Genomic DNA, 18,060 nt, shown 5'->3' with positions numbered 1-18,060 from the left:
TTCTTGCGGAAGTTTGTCTTATAGCAACGAACAGTTGACCCATGCATCTCGGAATTTGGCTTTTGCGTAATTCCAAGGCTTCAATTATTGGTGCAGACATTTGTCGGATTTGTCTTTTAGCTAACGGATCATTCATGTTGTCCTGAAGATCACTCAGCTTCACTTCGATAGTCATTGTCTTTGATTTTCACAAATTTTCATACTGAGTTCTTTTTCACTCAGCTTCCATGGTCAGCTTCGTTCTGCAAGATCTCGTTCTGAAGCAGACTTCTTTTATGCTGAGCTTCGTTCCACTTAGCTTCTTTGATCAGCTTCATTCTTAAGCTGTTGTTTTGAAGATGACTAATCTTCTCTTGTGTTGAGTTGCTCTTCACTCAGCTTGTGTTGTGTTCTCATACTGACTTTGTCTTGTCTTAATTTTTATTTTCTTTTGCATTTATGTTTATACTCAATATTGAACAAACGAATTAGTACAATTAAATCAAAGCACTTAAATTTAATTGTCTCTTAATCATGGATTAAACTTAAATGATTTTGTCAAATCAAAATCTTGTGGAAAGGTGTTTCAACAGAGGTGCCTCCCAAGCTTAAATTATTTTCCTAAAAGCTAATGCCAGGCATTCTTCCAATTCAGACTAAACTTGCAGCTAGGAGAGTTCCGATAGCAACAAACTGTTTATTGTGCCCTAATGACATTGAGCATGGATGACATCTGTTTGCTGGTTGTGCCTTTGCAAAACTGTGTTGGCATGATGCGGATTTAACACTGCCTGGAGAGGAATGAGAGTATATTGAGGATTGGGCACTTAACCTGTGTGCCGTTTCTGAGAGAAGTGTTGTTCAGAAAAGTTTTGCGGTTCTATGGTCCATCTGGCAGGCCAGAAACATATTGTTGTGGGAGCAGGAGAGAAGTAGGCCTGATATGGTTACCAGATTCGCTATTCGACTTGTTGAGGAATGGGAGGAAGTCTCGAAAAATAGACAGGCGCGGACTGGAGTGGGAGGAGGCATGATGGAGAGTGGGAGGGGCGATATTGGAGGAAGTGGAGCTAGGGAGGAGCCACTACGGGATGGAACTGAAGTATTGGGGAGGGAGGATTTTTCAACTAACTGATATTTTTTTGCAGGTCCACCAGAACATCGACGAAATAATATCGGCGAACACGAAGTTGACAGTGGCGGTGCGAATACCAGACACAGCGCTCCTGTCCCATTAAGATCATCGGCATACTCTATTTCACATGGGCCGACCGACGGAGACCTAGCACAACCAGGTAGAGGAGTCGCTTCAGCGGATGGCACTAGCAGCGCCAGGTCATATGACAGAATTTCTGTAGTTTCGCCACCTTTAAGCGATGCGATGACAACAACAATATGAATTATTGAAGACGAACAGGAGCAGGTTGCCCGTCCTAGGCTGCTCGAGGTCCAGACCGCAACAGCAACCACACACAATAACATTCAAGAATCCCCCATTCGACTTACGCAAGTGGGACGTCCGACTAATTTGGGTAGCAGTATGAGAGAGCCACCTATCACCCGATGGATTCTGCCACCTAGTTGTTTTGTGAAGTGCAATGTAGATGCTGCGATTTTCCAAAGTGATGATGCTATCGGTGCAGGAGCTATATTACGCGACTGTACGGGTAACTTCATCTAAGGTTACATCACTCACATGACAGGAACGGTTTCAGTGAAGATGGCGAAAGCAATGACGATTAAGGAAAGTATGGGGTGGGTTGTGTCTTTAGGTTATAGCTCAGTATTTATCGAAAGCGATGCTAAAACTATGTTGGACGCGATCCAAACACAAAATAGAGACCTTACATAGTTTGGTCAGGTTGTTAGAGATATTAGAGATTTTCTTCTTTCTCACCCGAGATTTAAGGTGAAGTTTGCATCAAGGTTAGCGAACGGGGCAGCTCATGCAATGGCTCGAAATGCTCGTTTTTATGCTAATTTTTTTACTCATTGGTCTAGTCATGTATTCATTCGAGGCATTTTAATCCGAGAAATGGTATCATTGTTTGTTATGCACATGATCAATAAAGACAACAAGTATAAGTTTGACTTCAGGTCAAACTAAAAATATGCACAAAACAACAAATTTGTCTCCATGTCACACTAAAAATATGCACATAATGCAACATGTATGAAAAAACAACTAATCACATTGTTTCCTCCCTCAAAAATAAAAAAATAAAAAAATCACATTGCCTCCACTTGCATCATGCTAGCATATTAAAAACATAGATGCATAATGTATAATTGCAATTCCAATTCCCAAAAAGACAACCAAAACACCTAAAAAACCATTTGGTTGAAACTTCAGAATCGAAATTGAAATCAGAATCGGAATGACAATTTATTTATTTTGTTTCGTTTACTTCAGAATCGGAATGACTATATATTTCTTTTATTTGGTTTACTTCAGTGCAAAAATACCCATGACGTTTACATGCAGGAGTTATTTTACTCCTAACGTCTAAAATGATGCAATTTTACATCTAACGTTGGCAGTTAAGAGCGAATTTACGTCTAACGTTGGATTAATTCCAGATATCATTATACAACACACACATTTTGATTTGGTTCCTTATTCTATACCAATTGCATGTCCGTTGTTTTTTTTTTTTAAATTCCATAATTTTTCAACTTTAATAATTGAATTAGAAATTAATATTTTAAATTGAGTGAGATATTTATTTTTTTTTCCAAATTTCTTGAAAATAGTATATATATATATAAATAGTATATTTAACAACTTTCTTGATTTACATAATCCATTAACTTGTACTGCATTGCATGGTCTCTTTCATTAAAAAAAAAAAAAAAAACAATCATAATTTATGAAGCTAAAGAATTAATTAATACACATGATGAAAGTTAATTGAGATTATTGGGAGACTATTACACCTTCTTCCATTTTGGTCGGCTCTTCTTCTCCTAACTTATTAATAATCTCCCCAGAAGCTGAAGCTTTAGCAGTATCATAAGAAGCATGCAATCCAAACAACAAATAGTAAACCAACAAAATAGCAGTCCATATCCCAAACCTTTGAAACGACACCGCATCGATCGATCCCAGTAGGAAAACATTTATAAGAATCGAAGCAGAAGGCAACCATGGAACCAAAGGAACACCCCACAGCTTTGGCTCCTTTGCTTGTGGAACAAAAAACTTCAACCCACCAGTACCCAACAACCATATTGGAATCGTAATCACATAACCAATCCAACCATCTTCATCTTTCGCCCAAATAACAGCTGTTGCAATTGAAGAACCCACTATTAAAATCAGGCACAATATCAGCTTCATACGATCCTCAGATGTTGTTACTCCTGATGCATAATACCGACGAACAAGTAGAGCTAAGGCCACAAGCATGAATATGAACAATGTTGAAATAGATAGAAGATTCGCCAAAATATCCATTTTAGTAAAGAAAGCAACAATTGCTGTAGCTGTTATCATAACAACGGTTGCATTCATCGGAGTTCCTGTTTTCTCGTTAACATGAGCTAGCCACGGGGGCATCATATGAGTCCGAGCGATGTGAGTCAGATACCGCGCTTGCCCCACCGCTCCCACCAGAAGAGCGGTCGTCATTCCCTCTAATGCACCCAAAGCAACTATATATTTCGCCCAATTCATCCCTACATACTCGAATGCAACAGAAAATGCAGCATCAGGATCAAGTTGTTTGTACGGAACCATTAGGCAAAGAACCACTGCCATTAAACAATAAACAGTAGCTATTATTGTCATTGAACCGACTAGTCCAATTGGGATGTCTCGCCCAGGGTTTTTGGTTTCTTCCGCCATTGTTGAAATCGCATCGAACCCCACGTATGCGAAAAACACAACCGCTGCGGATACGAAAATCCCGCGGGCTCCGTTTGGTGTAAAGTCCATATAGTTTTTGGTATCGGATTTGATTAGGCCAGCAATGATGATGAAGATGATGGTGCCGATATGAATAATGGATGTTATGTAATTAAAACGAGAAGAACCTTTTGTGCTAAGAACCGCGAGGACGCAAATAATGGCGGCGACTACGACAGCAATTGGATCTAAATGGCCGTAGTCGTCTGGGAGGTTGTGGGCTATGATGCGGAAGTCATCAGGATTATGGTTGCAGAGAGTGGCGAAATAGGAAGTCCATGATCGGGCTACTGCTGCCCCGCCTATTACGTACTCAAGGAGGATGTTGCCGGCGCCGATGAAGGCCACAAAATCACCTAGTTCGACCCTTAGATATGCAAACGAACCACCTGACAAATTGCAAAGTATAATTACTCTACTTATGGAGGGAAAATGTCATTGCTAATAACTAAGTATTCTTTTCAAGTTCGTTCAAGAAAATCCTAGTATATGTTTAAAATAGGAAAAATAGAAATAAAACTCGTGATTTCGTTGATTTATAAGTAAAGAAATCTGTTTTTTAAGTATGTTTTTTTTTTTTTATATAGTTCGTAACAATATATCACAAATCTATGGTTGATTTATTCGGACTTCACATGTGATATGTGCGTGCTATAGAATAAAATACGTGAGTTCGTTTTGTGTGCCATGACGTATCACTAATTTTGTGTGCAAGAGATCCAAATGAGCCAACTATAGATATATGATAAGTTTTTAAAATTAGCTATAAGTATATAATAGATGTTTAAAACCAACTATAAATATGTGGTAAACTATTTTAAAAGTTCAGGGTGCTAAAATACAAAATAATAAAACATAGAAAATTTAAAAATGTAAATACTGAATATATATATTTTTTTTTCTTTTCCTGCTTTCCTTTCAAATGAAGGGTATAAACCAACCTTGTAAAGTCAATTTCAATGACTTATATTAGTCTGCTTAAGCAAGTTGTCAACATATATATATATATGGTTACTGCTATCTACCACTAGATGAGAAATAAGATGACGTTTAATTTACTCAATTTCGGGTTTTAGTCCAAAATGTCTGCGTTATGGCCTATCGTTTTAGTCCAATTCTTTCAAAGCGATCTCATAATTCTTAATTCTACATTAAATAATCTTTCCCAAAAAAAAAAAGAAAGTTTCTACATTAAATAAAATTTCCTACTACCGAAGGTATCTTAAAAATATTTTAAAAATTATATATAATAATAATAATTTAATTATTTTATAAAAAAAAATATGTTGCTGTACGCCATATTAATTCAATTAATTTTCTTGAATATTTGGCCATTTTTAATTATATCCATAAATTGCTGAATTTTGAATACCTCGTATTCTTCAGGTAAATTACACTTATGGCCACTGAAATTTATTCATTTTCATAGTATGCTCAATAAACTTAAAAAAACTGACATGAAGTCACTTAAGTTTATATTTTTTAAATTGTGGCTACTAAACTTCAATCAAAGTTTCAAAGTTGTTGTTGACAAATTTAAAATAAAAAATTCCACTAATTTATGATATTTTAAGAAACTTTAATTCTTCAAAATTTTTACTTTGAGGTCATTTAGATGTTATTTGGTTAGTAGATAGAAAAATTAAAAAATTGTGATTTTAGAAAATAAAAAAAATTAGTTTCATGATAAATTTCGTTGTAAACAACTTTAATTCTTCAATATTTTCATTTTAAAATTGTTAATAGTCATTTTGAGATGTTAGTTAAAATTTAATAACTATATGTTTAAGGTGCAAAAATACCCCTAACGTTTTGTGTCTGAAGTAATTTTGCTCCTAACGTTTAAAATTGTGCAATTTTATCCATAATATTGAAAGTCAAGAGCAATTTTACCCCTAACGCTGATAAATTGAGTCAATTTGAGAAATAATTCATCAAACTGTGAAAAAACAATAAAAAAAATATATTATCTTTTTATACGAATTAGATAAAAAAAAATTCAAAAAATTCACCGAATATATAAATATTAATCTCTAGTTCTATTATTAAATTATAAAAAACACGAAGTCATTTTTTTAGATCGAATTGTTATGCAATTGGTGTAAAATAAAAAAAAAATATGTAAATTTTATAATAGTGTCTTAAATTAATCCAATTTAATTTATTAAAGTCAGGAATAAAATCATCATTTTAAACGTCATGACCCAAAATGTTGAATCCATAACTGTAATACTGAAAAACGAAAAACTGGATGACTTTTATATTACGATTTGGGTTGTACTATGACTTTTTTGCTGAGAAACGAAAATGGTCCCGTAATATTGGATTTTAGAATTTTGACCTCATATAAGTTATTGGGTTATTTCTAAATTTTTATATGAATAGGATATTTGATGGCGGCCACATATATGTTGAATAAGAAGAAGAAAGGTACGTACCAGCAACAGGAATTTCTACAGCAAATTCAGTGTAGCAGAAAACAGAGAGCATAGCCGAAACACCGGAAACGACGAAAGATAAGACGATAGCCGGTCCGGAATGGTCACGTGCCTCAAGTCCGGTGAGAACAAAGATACCGGAGCCGATAACTGCACCGATAGCGAACCAGATTAGGTCCCACCATGTTAGTGTCTTCTTCATATCATGTTGACTCCGAGCTTTGATTTGATTGAGCTCGGTGGAGTCCATGGATCGGGTGAGTAGCCTATCTTTAAACCTCATCGGAGTTTGCTTGAGTGCCATCATGTAATTGCCCCAGCTTTCAAATGATTCCTCTGGGAGAAAGTCCTTCTTCGAGCATGAACAATTCCTCCTCCGCCTGATTCCATCTCCCTCTCCCTCTCCCTCTCCCTCTACCATCACAACAAACTCAATTTTAGTTCATGGAACTAAATAAATAAATATATATTATATATAGCAGCGAGCGATTATAACTATAATTGCATACATATATATATATATAATTAAAGTAGGTAGGAAAGAATTAATGTCAAACAAAATAGAGTGACGTAACAAAAAACGATAGGGAATCTGCGTTCGGCATTTATTCAGTAAGAAGGAATCAGTTTGCTTAGCTGGTTTAATTGACCAAGTCTATTTTCTTCAATTTCTCATTTTAATAATTATACTTCACACTTCAAACAAATTCTTACTTTCAACATGTTTTCGCTCCCTATACATATAGGTATCATGTTATTTTCACCCAACTTGTCTCCATTCATTTTCACACGTAGACTCATGTTACAATAACATTCTTAATTAAATCCGCTTCTATATTTAACTTACATGAACATAGTTAATGGATATCAAACTAAAGACGAACCAAATCAATAAACATTATTAACATTATCATGCAACCTTAATAACAACAACACATAAACGTTCATTTATATCATGATTACTGTACATCAAACAAGAAATAACATATGAACATCGTTAAAACCACAACTTTGAATTTAATGGACATCAAATTAAAGACAACTCAAATCAACAAACTTCATTAACACTAACATGCAACTTTAACAACAACGACCACAAATTCCTATCACAACAACCACAAATTCGTATCTACTAATTCCTATTGCAAAAACCCTAACTAAAAGAAACATAACGTAACGAAATCGATGTTAGAGAGGTGTGCGAACCGTTTACATACCTTGCTTTCCAAGCTTTTACACCCTGAAAAAGTGGTCCTCACCCTTACTTCTGCTCCTTCATACTTCCTTAAGCTTTTCTGTTTTCTAGAAAAAGAGGTTGGATACGAACTATATGATGCAGAAGATGTCGAATTTCGACTTTTCCTCTCCTAATCCGCCTTGATTATGAGGTTTTTTTAGTGGTTTATGGTGTCTGGTAATGTTGGAGTTCAAAGGTTGGAAAGGGAGAAGTCGCGATTTTTGGGGCCTGTGTTTTCTGCTTTTAAATATAAAGTATTTTAATTTAATACATGTTTTGCCACTGGTCAACTTTTCGGTCAAACTGCCACATCATCAAAAATAACGGTGTAAGTGAAAAAATCCGTTCTCTGGTAACGGCGTTTAGCACATACCTCTTTTTGTTAAAAAAAACCACAGGTTTGTGTTTGCAAAATAGGTAAACCACAAACATTTTTTTTTATACTTATCCCTATTCGAAAATAGCGACAAAGTTAAATATCGACTAAATTTATGACTGTCTTAATTAGTCAAGAGAAATCTAGATTACTAAATAGATCCACGTGACTTTGATTTTCGATTTAAAAATTCAAAAGATGTTGCATTCGGGATACGTAAGAAGCTTGATAGCATTATCAAGTCCAAGCAAAATAAATTTTTAGATAGTCTGAAGTAGTGTTTCTTACGGTCTATTAGAAAATTTGTTTAAGAATATAATAAGTCGTAAGATGTGGTAATTGAGTTAAGGGGATAAATTAATAAATTTTTACATTTAAGAAGTGATGGATTGATTTCGAAGAAAATAGGTTCGCATTTTAGACTTATAGACGTTCGCTATCTTGTCCCCTGTCCAGGGCTGTCTCCAGCATTTTGGAGGCCCTAGGCATATTGTGTACTTTTTTTTCATATTTAAATTTAATACTATTTTAGAAATAATAAATAGTAAATAGTAAAACCAATATATTATTAACTACAATTCAAGTCATATGAAATGGAGTTTTCTTTTATACATGTAAAATCAAGTTTCTTCTCACTAGTAATGAGAGAAACAATTATTATTCTTATTGCTTTTGTATATGTAAAATGGAGTTTTCTTTTATATATGTAAAATCAAGCTTCTTCTCACTAGTCATGAGAGAAGCAAGCAGACGATAAAGTATTAATTCTTGAAAATTAATCTTGGACGGCTGAACTTCAACCTAATCGCAAGATTCTATGAAAAGAAATAGAAGAATTTATCTTGGTGATTAAAGATTTGTTGAGTCGCGTCTTTATTATGAATTACATGTTTAAACACTATTTGGACATCGATTGATCCAAAAAATCTTCTCATTTAGCGCTTGATCTATCCAAAATTTTATCATTTCTCCACTGGACTATCCCAATTGGTGAAATTTCATCCGATTTGGATGGAAACTTAAAAGAATTATTGGCATATGATGATATTTTGACAACTAGACTTGATAAATTTTAGTTTAGAGATTTGTTTTCTTGTTTTAATCTCATTAATTATTTGGGTAAATAAACTTCAAAATGTACGACATGTCAAGTACATATGTCAAAATATCACCACATATCACAAGGAAACGATTTTATCAAGACTTCATCAAAATTAAGCGGAATTTCATCAATTTGAATAGTTTATGGTCCAAATATGACCAAATAATAAATTAGTGGTAAAATATTAAAATTTTAAATAAATCAGAGTCTAAATAATATTTTACATCAAATTACAAATTGTAATTCATAAGTGATGTGGTGATATTTTGTTTTCTTGTTTTAATCTCATTAATTATTTGGATAAATAAACTTTAAAACGTACGGCGTGTCAAGTACATATATCAAAATATCACCACATATCATAAGGAAACGATTTTATCAAGACTACATCAAAATTAAGAGGAATTTCATCAATTTGAATAGTTTATGGTCCAAATGTGACCAAATAATAAATTAGTGGTCAAATATTAAAATTTTAAATAAATCAGAGTCTAAATAACATTTTACACCAAATTACAAATTGTAATTCATAAGTGGATTTCGTCTTGTAATTTATAAAAAATAAAAAATTTAAAAATCACTATAATAACAAAATAATAGTTCATACATTGTTTCCAAATATAAAAAAAATCAAGAAAAATCAGTAAAAGTGTTGTCAAAAGAAAGAAAAAAAAATAAGAGAAAATGTGAACAAAAAAAATGCCAATCCGAAGAATTGAACTCTCACCCTTACAAATACATCCATTATGACTTTACCATTCAGCCTACCACTATTTTTTTGTTAAAAATTTAAGTCTATAAGTCTATATATGTTTTAACCATAGAAATCTTAATAATTATCAAATTTGAAACAAATTTTGATCGGAGGCCATAAGCGGCCACCTATGCGGCCTCCCCCTAGAGCCGGCCTTGCCCCTGTGATACCAGATGTCGTTTAGGGTCGGTGTGACACTTGGACTCTTACATCCTCCAGCTTTTCAATGAATTCTAATTTCGTAGGTTGTGCATTCAGAACATTCTCAGAACAGACTTCCCATTAAGAAGAGATAGGAAGTGTGACAGAGAAGAGTGATGAGAAATCTCAACATGAGACCTAAAAGCAGCAAAATCTTCGGAGAGAAAAAGTTTCGAACTCATCGTTATCACCAAACAATGAACTATCCTTCTGGAACATCGACCATCATCATTGTTGGACACAATAAATTAACGAGCCATGTTTGCTATTTTATTCGATCTCCAAGGACGTTGAGGCATAGAGCCGCCAGTGTTGAGAGAAGCCACGAGGTAAAGACTTGTTTGCTAGAGTTGAAAGAAGGAAATTAGAAGGATAAAGAATAGGGAAATTTACATCAAAATTCAAATTTAAAAACTTATTTATAAGTTTGTCAATCACTTATTCCAATTATATAAAGTATAAAAATATGACAGTTAAAAACAGTTTTTTCAATTATTTTCTCACGATTCTTTTCATCAATTTAGAAGTTATTTGACATTTATAATATAAAGAGTTATACTTTTCATATATCAAAAATTAAATTACCACAATTGACAAAACAATAAGAACCCTAAAGAATATGAAAATTTGAGAGAATAGGGTGGAATGATCAAGAATGGGCCAATTAGGGTTAGGGATGTTTTTAAGTGGGTTGGGCTTCACAAAACCTAGCCTGAGAATGCACAAAATTCACATAGCAAAATGGAGTATTTCATAGATGCATTTGAATAAAGTGTTGTTATATTATTATTGGTAAAGAACTTTTTTTTTGGTGCCTACATTGATGGATTCTGTCAGCAATATCTTTTACTTGTGGTGAAATATCGTTGCCGTGGATGAATGTTCGTTGCCTTTATAAAAAAAGAAATGGCAACAGTTGTATTGGAAGAAAGCACGTTGCCTTTCCACCTAGGCAATACGGAATACACCAATAAAGGAACAATGTCTAAAAGTGTTGCCCTAGCTCATTTATTTATAATAATGAATATAACTTTATTTATTTTCTTACACTAATATTCATCTTTCATATATATATATTCCTCTTTTAACGCGTGGAGTGAATATAATAAAGGGATAAGGTACCAAAACAGGTCTAAGGTTTTTGGGTAAGTAACAATTTAGGCTCAACGTTCAAAATAGCACCAATATAGACTTAACATTTACAACCTAATATCAATTTAGGCTTAACGTTTACAATATAGCATCAATTTAGGTCTCACGTACAAAATAGCACCAATATAGGCTTAACGTTTACAAAATAATACGAATTTAAGCTTAACGTTTACAAAATATATCCAATTTAAGCTAAACATTACAATTAAATTAACCATATTATATTATTTTCCTAGTAACTTTATATGTTATCTTTTTATTTAGTATTCTTATTTGTTACAATACAATTAATTAGTATTATTGCCCATTAAGATTTTATATTTGTTTTTCATCAATGATTTCATCACTCCTAAATCCCATTGCTCATGTAACATATGCAAACTAAAAGTAATTGGATATCCACAATATTTCGAACACTAGTGTTCGAAATATTATGGATAGTCAATGACATATATCAATATTATTTTAACTGTATATATTGCATGAGTCATGGAATTTAGGAGTCATGGAATGATTGATGAAAGATAAATATAAGGTTTTGATGAGCAAGAATACTAATTAATTGTATTATAATAAATAAGAAAATAGAACTAAATAAAAAGCTAACATATAAAGTTAAGCCTATATTGGTGTTATTTTGTATGTGAGACCTAAATTGATACTATATTGTAAACATTAAGCCTAAATTAATATTAAATTGTAAACGTTAAGTCTATATTAGTGCTAGTTTGAACGTTAAACCTAAATTGGTAATTACCCAAAAACCTTAAACCTATTTTGATGAAAAATGTGCGCATACAAAGACAAACTAGAATAATATAGATTGATAGATAAATTTGAATTCCAGAAATACTGTGCATCAACATAGTAAGAAACCCCATTACTATCTGTACTGTGTCATTAATTAATTAATTAATTAATTGGCAGAGTGGGCACCTTCTTCCATGGCCTTAAACCCTGCAGTATTCTTCTGCGATGCCTTAGCTGTGTCATATACGGCATGTAAGCCAAACAATAAGTAATATACCAACAAAACAAGAGTCCAAATGCCAAACCTAATAAAAGAATCCCTATCTATCGAACCCAGAAGGAATATATTTATAAGAATTGAAGCAGACGGCAACCAAGGAACCAACGGAACACCCCACAATTTTGGAGCCCTTGCTTGTGGAACAAAAACAGCAAGTCCCAATGTACCCAAAAACCATACTGGAAGACTAATCACATACCCAATCCAACCATCTCCACCACCACCCCATATAGCAGCAGTAGCAATCGACGAACCCAAAATCATCAAAATGCAAACAATCAGCTTCACACGATTCTCCTGCGTGGTTTCACCACTTACGTAGTATCGGCGGACAATAAGTGCCAATCCTACAACCATGAAGATAAACAGAGTGGAAATGGAAAGAAGATTGGATAAGATGCTAAGCTGCGTAAAGAACGCAAAGATAGCCGTGGCGGCAAGCATAACAACTGTGGCGTTCACGGGAGTTCCAGTCCTTTCATTAACTTGAGCTAACCACGGAGGCATCATGTGAGTCCGAGCAATGTGAGTTAAATAACGAGCCTGACCTACTGCTGAAACAAGTAAAACAGTGGTCATCCCTTTTAATGCTCCAGCAGCTACAATATATTTAGCCCAATCCCAACCCACAGACTGCAACGCAACCGAGAATGGCGCATCTGGATCAATCTGTCCATAAGGAACCATAAGACATAAAGTTATAGCCATCAAACAGTATAACACAGTAGTAACTGCCATTGAACCAACTAGACCGATAGGAATATCGCGGGCGGGATTCTTGGTTTCTTCAGCCATAGTTGAAACGGCGTCGAATCCAACATAGGCGAAGAAAAGCACAGCTGAAGCACTGAAGATACCGCGAGCACCGTATGGGTTAAAGGAGGAGTAGTTTTTGGTGTCGGCTTTGATGAGGCCAGCTATGATGATGAAAAGGATGACAATGATGTGGACTATAGAGGCGATGTAGTTGAAACGGGAGGAGCCCTTGGTGCTTATAACAGCTAGTAGGCAAATGGCGGCCACCACAACTACTGCAATTGGATCAAGGTGTCCGTAGTCGGAAGGAAGGGTGTGGACTATGATTCTGAATTCATCAGGTTTGTGGTTCAAGAGTGTGGCGAAATATGATGTCCATGCACGAGCCACTGCAGCACCGCCGATAATGTATTCCAGTAGAATGTTACCCGCGGCAATGAAGGCTACGAAGTCACCTAGCTCCACCCTAAGGTAAGCAAATGAACCACCTGCATTTGCATATATATGTTAAATTCATTTTATTAGATTATCAATTCAATTTTTAACAGCTAGTTACACTTTAATTACTCGGACATGATATGATATGATTGTACAAATTTTAATTTTTTTATTTTAAAGCTAACAAATCTCAATTATACTATAATATATAGTTGGGTCAATATAATGTGAAAAGAAGTCTGATTTTGGGGGAAATTATTAATTAATTAACCCAAGCCTATCCTATAGCCTAGCCATAATACAAGTCAAAAGTTGTAGAAGGGTCACGTAATGTAGTAGGGTATACGTATGCGTAATCCACTGAAATGTAAATCTAAAACAATAAGAAAAGTCAGCCATATGTGTACCCCAACTAATATATTATTAACTTCACAGGTCAGGTAACTTAAGATGATAATGAGCATGTGCCGACTGTAAAAGTCAGCTACAGAGTACTATACAAGTCCACTCTTCATGTCATATGTTTGTTTGATTGAATGAATGAGTGAAAATTAAAGAAAGAAACATATAATATTATAGTATTCTCTTGTTGTTTTTTTTATTATTCTACTAAAATTAATATTATTCTTAGTTTAAATGGAATTATGTATACAAACTATATTAAATAGAATTAAGCATTGCACATTTTATATTGACAGGATCTCTCGTCTTATTGATTTAACAATTTTAAGGAGTAAGGTATCAAAATAGGTTTAAAGTTTTTAAAAAAGTATCAATTTAGATTCAAAATTCAAAATAACACCAATATAGGCCTAAATTGAATTAAATTGAGCCTAAACAACTACACTAATTTAGTAATTTAGATGAGATGAGAGGTCTGGTAATTTTTGTTCAGTTGAAACTCTATAAAAGAAATAATGTATTTTGTTTGAAAATATGACTAGATGCAATATATATATAACCAAATTGTATTGGTTACGTGGTTAATTGTAATTGAATTTGATCCTGGTACCAAAAAGTGAAATTAAAAAAGAATATATACCTGCAACAGGAATTTCGACGGCGAACTCGGTGTAACAGAAGACGGAAAGCATGGCAGAAACCCCCGAAACTACATAAGACAAGACGACGGCAGGACCTGCTTCGTCTCTTGCCTCAAGGCCGGTGAGGACGAATATGCCTGATCCAATTACTGCACCGATACCGAACCATATAAGGTCCCACCAAGTGAGAGTTTTCTTCATCTCATGCTCGCTTCTAGCCTTCATCTCATTTATTTCAGTGGAGTCCATAGATCGGCTCAGAAGCCTGTCCTTGAACCTCATCGGAGTTTCTCCAAGCGCACTCAAATAGTTCCCCATGCTTTGAAATGATTCCTCCGGCAGAAAATCGCCTTTTCTGCACCAACACCCTATCTTCCTCCTCATCCCTCCTTCATTTCCTTCGCCTCCCATTCTAATCTTTCAAAACAAAATCAGAATAATTACACAGATCTCAATCAATTATCTCCACAGATCTCAAATTTCAAGTGTTTGGCATTATACATTTATATAATGACATCAAGTCAACGGAAATAAATAAAATTACCTGATTTAGAATGGAGAAATCGGATATTCAATTAATCACGGAGGCAAGTTCAAGAACTCGCCGGAGATCGGTGTTGGAGAAAGTAGAGGGTGGCGCTTATTGTGTGCGCGTCTTGGGTTTCTGCCTCAAAAGTCACTGGACGCACCCAACAGCATGCAGAATCTTATTATGTATTAATAGTAGTAGACAAAGAACAGGGGAAGAATCTACAACCGCCTGTTACCGGTAATTCATAGCCAAGATTCAGTTGGGAAGGACACGTGTACGTCATTCTTCATCATAGACGTTTCAGTTCAGCAACATATACTACCGGTTAATGATGGTAACTTCCCTATCCCCATATGTTTTATTGCGATGAAAAAGCAACAGCCTGTCATTTTCTAATTACAGAAATTTCAAGTTGTCTAAACTTTCTTTTTCTGTATTTTTATTTTATTTCTTCTTAGTAAGTGATAAAATCCAAATTTATTCTTTCTAGGGAGCCCAATAATATATTTCAAAAGTTTTTGTTTTGTTTTATAATAATATGGTTATTAAATATATTTTTATTTAAATTACATTTTTATTTTGAGAATAGATAAAACTTAATTAATGGATACAATTAATACAAATGTAACAAATCATTTTAATTAAAATTAATTTCATTTTATAATTCTTGCCTTAATTATGGTGAAACAGATAGAGTAGTAGAAATAACGACAAACTATTATTCCTTCTAGAAAAATAATTAATGACAATTAATGTAAGATTAGTACAAAATTAATGATAATTAATACATGATTAATGATAACTAATAAAGGGTTGATGACAATTAAACTCAATTAAAGCAAGAAAGTTAAAAGAAAGTATATATACCCCAACTAGGGTATGTTACAAGAAAGTTAACAACATTCTCCTCTTTTCAATACTTACTATTCTCCTATGATATTACTGACTTTATCATCGGAGTGTCCATGGCCGAATCTCAACGACGTCTCACAACAGAGCCACTAGTAAAACCACCACAGGAGAAAATTGCAGTTATCAAAATAACTCATTGTGCGTGGACTCTAAGAAATAAAAGATCATGAAATCTTAATTGTATATGTAGTTTCACAATGAACAAAACAACAGAGTTAACAAAATAGAAACTCCGGCCTCAAACATTTGCTCTATCAGTACAAAATGAATCTATCTAAAGATAGGGTTCTCTGTATATTGTTGGGAAAAAGATTTCCTAAATTAATATGAAATTGATTATGACAAACAAGATCAGTTTTTTCTTCTTTTTTGTTTCATTTTAATCGAAATATTTGAAGTTCACCTTTATGAAGTATTATGAATGTCATATGATATATGTTATTATGATATATCTAACAAATTGTGAATATTAAATCAACCATTGAAAGGGATCTTCATTAATTTTCAGGCACAATATGCATCACATTTTTTTGTATGGCAAGTGTAATATGCATTTATTGTTGAATTAGAACAAAATGCATGTATAGGGCATGTAAGTTTGGAACTTTATAAAAAAATCTATCCATTCAAGACTATCATGTCATTTGATATCAAAGTGATATAAAGGAGCTCAGGTAATTGTCGATGATCTGGGTATGATTAGTTTTTGGAATATTATTAAGACCATTATAAGTAGATGAATTACCATATTGGGCAAACAAACTTTCAAGTCTTGAACTAACTACAAGGAGAGTGCAAGTGTCGATTTTGATTTCGAATGAGAGCATGAATTTATGCAAGTCTACATGTCATACAAGGTTTTTAGGATATACATAGAGCTTCTAAATGATCTATGAATGCTATTAGTACATGGACGCACAATATTGGCTACAAGTAAATAGTAACTATGTAAGATATCTTACCAATATAGAAGGTCATAATTTTTATGATGTTTAAAATACATATATTATATTGGGTTATAATATGCATTGAAATGCAAAAAGGCATTGTTTTTGAATCATTATCATTAATAGTTATTCATTATTAAAAATTCATTATGAAAATGATATTTATATGCAGTAGTAATCTTTATAGTTATGAACGTTATATGTGGTATTATTAAAAACAAGCACAATTAAAAGTAAAGGAACTTCTTAACCAATGCTTTTGTATGGTGTTTTGAATATGCACTTTCTTCAGAAATAAGAAACAACACCATAATACATGCGCTCATATTATGTGTGCCCAACGACACGAATAAGGAAAAAGAATGATCTCAACTTTTTCCTAATGTAAGACTTTTTTCGTAATCAAATTATTAAGGATTTCGAAACTCTCATCCTTAGAACCTTTACTTGTTCAAGAAATATAATTTAGATTTGTTTGTTTTGGTCGGATTCTCTCATGTGCTAGATGATAATTCAGCTTGAAAGGGGACTGATTGGATAAGCAAACTTTAAATTATGATGAAAGGAACATAGTTAAAGGGAACAATTATCATTTACTCACTTCAAGTTTCTATGTTTCATAGTCCGATGAGTTATACTGAAATGTATAATTGTGAAAACAGAATTTTGTAGAGCTCTAAGTAAAAGAATACAAAAAATGTGATACAAAATCTGGGATAAATGCATACAATTTACCAATACTTTTTAACATTGTACAACCTTATAACAAGTGTATAGTACCTAAGTTATCAAGGCGATGTATATCTCTAACAAGTATATAGCAACGATATTCTCGATGTTATGTTAGTCGCACAATCTATTTACGAATATGGAAGGAGAAAAGTAAAGCGAATTTAATACATACGAGTGGGAGATGTAGGAATTCCACCCGTACAAAATCGGGTTCATGTGGAATCCTAATTGGATTCAGATATTTGTCTAATTAAAAAATTAGGTAATTAGGAATCCTGGTTGAATTGATTCTATCTAATTAATTAATTATTAATTAAGGTATACTAATCTAATCAGGAAATTAGAATTAGTATCTAAACAAGAATTAATAACCGTCCTTAAAGGACAAGGATACTTAGCCTATAAATAGACTAGGTCAGACGTAATAACACATCAATTAAATGAGAGAACATTCTCTCTCTCTCTAGTTAATGAGACTTCGTTCTTAGATAGTGGATTAATCGTTCTTCCTCCTAAATAACTTT

At 33.5% G+C, this 18,060-nt stretch overlaps 2 protein-coding genes across 3 annotated transcripts; both read right to left on the bottom strand.

The window, feature by feature from the left end:
- Positions 1-2,781: 2,781 nt before the first annotated feature.
- Positions 2,782-6,798, bottom strand: LOC136236076 (cationic amino acid transporter 1-like). Its single transcript, XM_066026185.1, has 2 exons — positions 6,325-6,798; positions 2,782-4,275 (listed from the first exon to the last, which is right to left on the bottom strand). Exons 1-2 carry the CDS (start codon positions 6,743-6,745, stop codon positions 2,897-2,899), a joined length of 1,800 nt encoding a protein of 599 aa, XP_065882257.1. The 5' UTR covers positions 6,746-6,798; the 3' UTR covers positions 2,782-2,896.
- Positions 6,799-11,934: 5,136 nt separating this feature from the next.
- Positions 11,935-15,224, bottom strand: LOC136236066 (cationic amino acid transporter 1-like). Of its 2 annotated transcripts, none has more exons than XM_066026177.1 (3): positions 14,958-15,224; positions 14,413-14,830; positions 11,935-13,420 (listed from the first exon to the last, which is right to left on the bottom strand). In XM_066026177.1, exons 2-3 carry the CDS (start codon positions 14,822-14,824, stop codon positions 12,063-12,065), a joined length of 1,770 nt encoding a protein of 589 aa, XP_065882249.1. In that variant the 5' UTR covers positions 14,825-14,830; positions 14,958-15,224; the 3' UTR covers positions 11,935-12,062. The 2 variants fall into 2 exon arrangements, with proteins under 2 accessions (XP_065882249.1, XP_065882254.1); XM_066026182.1 differs by having other exon boundaries at positions 14,413-14,825.
- Positions 15,225-18,060: the final 2,836 nt, after the last annotated feature.

This window comes from Euphorbia lathyris, chromosome 1, assembly GCF_963576675.1.
Source record: "Euphorbia lathyris chromosome 1, ddEupLath1.1, whole genome shotgun sequence".
Classification (NCBI taxonomy): Eukaryota; Viridiplantae; Streptophyta; class Magnoliopsida; order Malpighiales; family Euphorbiaceae; genus Euphorbia; species Euphorbia lathyris.
This window is presented reverse-complemented; position numbering and strand designations above follow the sequence as displayed.